This window comes from Montipora capricornis, chromosome 3 (assembly GCF_036669925.1).
Source record: "Montipora capricornis isolate CH-2021 chromosome 3, ASM3666992v2, whole genome shotgun sequence".
Lineage (NCBI taxonomy): Eukaryota > Metazoa > Cnidaria > Anthozoa > Scleractinia > Acroporidae > Montipora > Montipora capricornis.
The window spans coordinates 13,948,861-13,953,860 of NC_090885.1; the positions used below are offsets into that span (position 1 = coordinate 13,948,861).

The 5,000-nt window shown below is 40.5% G+C and overlaps 1 protein-coding gene across 1 annotated transcript in view; it reads right to left on the reverse strand.

Annotated features, from left to right (window-relative positions):
• Positions 1 to 2,601: 2,601 nt before the first annotated feature.
• The window catches only part of LOC138042307 (tumor susceptibility gene 101 protein-like), a 29,403-nt gene continuing 27,004 nt past the window's right edge, over positions 2,602 to 5,000 (reverse strand). Inside the window, exon 10 of the mRNA XM_068888158.1 lies at positions 2,602 to 5,000. This exon is cut by the window's right edge and continues 32 nt beyond it. Coding sequence (XP_068744259.1) covers positions 4,940 to 5,000 — 61 coding nt within the window. The 3' untranslated portion in view covers positions 2,602 to 4,939.

Here is a 5,000-nt window from a genome sequence, read left to right on the forward strand (position 1 = left end):
GGTGAACCGTTTAATTTAAGCGCCAACTTTATTTAGAGCTGGGACATCAAATGGGGTTGTCCACACTGAACAGAAATCAACTCATCAATCGTAGACTGGTTTTTGAGAAGAGCGGAAAAAATGGAATATCCGGAGATAAGTCCTTCTGGGAGCAGAGTAGAGAGTTAACGACCAAGTCAGTGTTGGAAACGAACATGTGTTACATAGTCATAATCATTGCTCCGTCAAACTATTGAGTCATTCAAATCATTGAGAAACAAAAATTAACTTGGGAACTATTTATTATCATCCTGTAGAATCATAAATGGCGTTCATTATTCACATTTGTCGTCACACGATTCGGCAACAAAGCAGAATCGTTTCAGGTCCGATTGAAGTTGTTAATTTTCCCTGGCTTTCTGCTTACATCTATAGAGAGTGACAGCCCTATAAACTTTTCTGGGTTGAGCCTACAAATGAATGGCCATTGCTATATGGTTCAGTCGGGATTCCACACAACGAAGGAATCCAAGGTGACAGACTGGGCCGGTAGAGAAGCGGAATAGGGCCGGAATATTTTGATAACATTTGTTGCTTCAAATATTTTTTGCCCGAGTCCGTGGTATCGATTCTTTTCTCAAACTCTTCTCGTATAACAGTGATTTTCCATGGGAGGGAATACGACAAGATCACAGCAACGTGCTTGACAATACATCCCGCAGATAAAATGATTGGAACTCACTGAGCTGTGGTGTGTGCAGGGATTGTTTTTACTGAAGCCCAGCGTTATACACATCAGTTTGAGAGAATTAATTAAGGAAGTGATGAGTATAAGACCTAGATACAAGATGATAGAAACCAGTTATTTCTAAAACTGTCAGCGAGAGTACATGCAGGTATGGAGAAAGAATGGTCCATATAACTTATTAAAATTGAATAGGCTTGCCGCGGAATGCGCGTTCACGAGCGAGACAAAAAGGTCGGGTTTGAACAGATAGATGGCAGCTCTTTGTCTGGAATGAATTGGTTTTAGGAACGTGTTTTGGCTATTTATTATTTACCGGCACATTTCTGAGAGCTTTATACGGGCATTTACTCTCGAAATGTTTACTCTTGCACTGGTTTGACGCCCTTATCATTGATGCCATTAATTAATATTAAAGTTTAATTTCGGATTCGTATTATCTCCTGTTCTACACTTAAAGTCGTATATTCACTTTTTCGTGGCTCTTTGGTGGAATAGTGAAAGCCTTCTTGGACACTATTAGAGCCGGCCATCAAGTCATTGATGTAAATACCTCTTGATTCGATAAAATATAGGATAAGGATGGGTGGTACCAACAGAGAATTTAGGCAGTGGCTCACAGGAAGAGAAAAAAAAAAAAAAAAACAGGAAACAAAGGAACTCAGAAAAAAAAATCGAGATATTCGATCAAGTGTTTGCTGTTATACAACATGTTGACAGTGTCTCAGATTGTCGTGGAAGTTTTCTCCCAAAGGACTGAAGAAACCTCCGAGTGGGTGCTCTTAGCGACGATTCTCAGCTGAGTCCTTGTAGGTTTAAAAATATTTCGAAGACGGTTCCTCTTGGTTCCTCTACAATAGTATCAGCCAGAGTATATTACCAAATCAATTTTATCAATATTTAAATAGTCATGCGCGATTGTTAAGTAAATTTATGGGGTTCCTTGTTACCGAAAGTAATGCCAGAAATAAATTGCAAGCTTGACGCTGGGCCAACTAATTCATGTTAAATTCTTCAGACATCCAAGCTTAAAAGAGCCCAACCTTGTTGCTGCTCTTGTTGCAAAAACTCTGCACTCTCGCGGTATAGTTTGAGCTGTCCTTTTCCGGAAATTCCAAGAGAGATTGAAAAGATTTCTTAAAGTGCCTTAAAACTGTTCAAAAATGGAGGTCAACTAGTTGTTTGTGGTAAGTGAATGCCATTTCCATGGTCAGAACAAATTAATTTTAATTGCACTTGGCTAGTACCATTTGAATGTGCCTCTATCCTGTTCCTCCTCAAGCAGTGATATACACGTTGCAATATCCAGTCGAATGAACTCATTTTTGGGAAAATAAGTTAGGTCCAGTTGAGTAAGTCATACTTATGCCGAGATATTCCTGGTATCGAAATCTCTAGAAATGATGCCGGTAGAGGCTATATTGTGCCGTAGATCATCTCTTCCAGAGGAATCGATAATAACTTGGCACAACTTCATGAACTTCAGTGAAGATGTAACAAGTTAAAGAAAAACCTCATACATAAACAAGCCTCTATGTTGAGAGCACACCGTGAAGGGGATAAACCTCTCCAGAAAATTCCAAATTGATAGCTTAAGTCGATAATCCTATTGGGGTTTGTGGCTTTTATGTTTTGTGGCGCTGTCACGCTGTCACGTGGTAACTCTGTCATAAAAATACAAATAAACGATTTTTTGCAGCATAATTCAAGTTTTTGAAGAGTTCAAGAGGGTTAATTAATTAATTAATTAAGATAAAAATGAACTATAATCAGATTTCTTGTGGGTTATTCCAGCTTAGCCTGATTGGGGATACTGATGGTACAGAACTTTAGCCGTAGCTCGCATATGTAACCAGAGAACAACCACAAAGTCTTAATTAAGCATTGTTTATGTCTAAAGCCTTTAACACAACTATACTTAACTTTTATTGTATTACCTCTTGCAACCGGCTTCGAAAATGTTTACACCACTTTATAATAAATTCTCGGTCAAATACGGAACAACATTGGTTAACTAGTGCAGACTAGAAGGGTGCGCTGTCATAGACAATGGGGCTCAATGATATTTCTCGTCCGTTTCCTTTTACATTTGTCTAACAGTCAGTTTACTGGAGTCGTCTACTTCCGTTGTCTTTGTGCTTGTTTTCTTATTATCATACAAGTGACTGTCTCGGAACAGTGTGGAAATAAAGCCGGCCAGGGCGACTATTAACAGGAAATCTTGGTAAGCAAATTAATATCAGACTAACTAATTAATTAAGCCTCGCGCTGCCGTCGGCGACAAAGGCAGGCTAATGCTAGTCATAAAACCATTATTTGAGATTATCTTTGTCTATTTTGTTCGAAAACTGTAGTTAACAAAGTAAGAATGAGCCAGTTTTATGACGTTTTTGCAAAGGGCAAATCAATCCGAAAAAGCTCTTCACCCAAGGTCATCCCGTGTAGTCACTTTAGATGTAGATCACGACGTTTCGACTGCTTACTGCTAGTCTTCGTCATGCGATCATGAGGTCAACTGGTAAGTTCCACCATTCGTATCACGATGGACGGCTGTCATTGGCGCATTTCGATCTAAGTTGTTCCGCTGGTAAATTGTTTGCAAGGAAACTTGTAGACTTCTCCGTCATGTTTAGCCGGGTCGACAGTATCCTTAAGTCTCACCAAATAGGACTTATAAGAGTTGTCTCGGAATTGAAGACGGCACGAACGCCTAGTTATTGAATGTATGCAACGACGATGAGGTTCCGATACTCCCTGGATCTACGGTAGAACAGCGATGGACCTTACTCTTCCACGTGCTCTCTGTTGGGAGCTGTTGGACTTCACGAATGAGGAGGGATAACCGTTGGCAACTGTTGTAAAGTCCACATCGGGGAAACAAGGAGATCTATGCCAGAAAGAACCAAGGAGCACAGCAGTGATAATTTGCTCGTACCCAGGCATCTGCCGTATCTGAGCACGCCAACGAGACCGGCCACAGTCCTCATTGGAACGAAGTAAAGTTTATTGACCGGGACCATCAGGGTGCTGGTACACCCGCAGGGTCAAGGAAGCTAGATGAAGACTAGCCGTAAAGCAGTCGAAACGTAGCGATCTACATCTAAATTGACTACATCATGAGACAAACGATAATACTCCTTAGTATACACTAAAACAGAGGATAGCGTTGAACGCTTCGCGGCTCGCTAACCCTAACCCTAACCCTAACACTAGCCACCTCCACTTCGGTGAATAGTTGTGAAATATCATTATTGTATGTAACTACCACGACGACCAAGCACAACCCTTTTATCGATATTTAGAATGTACTTCGTAGCCTAGTAATCAAGAGTTCTCATTTTTTATAGCTGCGTCCCCCCCTCCCTCCCCGGCAAAAAAAAACTACTCCAAATCTAGTTCACAGCCAACGCCAGGCGCACAGCGCCACGGTGTGATGCGATGTTTTACTTATATAATAGGCTCAATGATGGACGCATTTTGATTGGTTCTCACCCATGATCTCTAAGAGAACCGACGCATAGTTGACCTCGTCATAAAAACTTTTCACTTCTTTATGATATAAAGCAAATAGATTCCATGTTGACGTGTGTCTGTTCACAGTGACACACTCGGCTATCTCCTTGTGTGCTGCTATTTTGATCTTACCACACTTTGACGTCATCTGTAATCTCTCTTACTCAACCGACGCACGGCAACATGGAATCTATTTGTTGAATAGTTTTTTTTCATTTTATTCTCATCTCCCCGTACTGATATCTTGCATTGATAGCTTGCACTGCTCCATTTGTTGTCCACCTAATCAGTCACCGGGCTTCAACAGTACGGTGAACGTTTCTACCCACGCGGCGCTAATAATAAAAGTACTGTTTTCTCTTGAAAACAAAACCGGCACAAATTTGCAGAAACCAGCCTAGCTCGAATATTTATTCTTATTATTTAGTCACCCAATGATTATTTAGTCACCCAATGAGATAGTTACTGCAAAAGAATGTTCATTTTGATCTTAAACTTTTACAAGAGTTGTGTGTGAATTATAAGGGACTCACCCAAAGCAAAGAAAAAAAAAAAAAAAAACAGAAAGAAACACCCCGGAGCTTATTCCGGCGAGGAAAGAAGAGCGGGAAACCTTGCTCAGAGCATTTCCATTCAGTCTACCGTTTCAACTGATATATAGTTAGTACTAAAGTGGCACTACAATTATATCTAATCGCTGTTTTATCCTGCCACCTCACTAAGCCCAGCTGTTTTTCTTGCTTTATGCAGCAAAGCTCGCAGC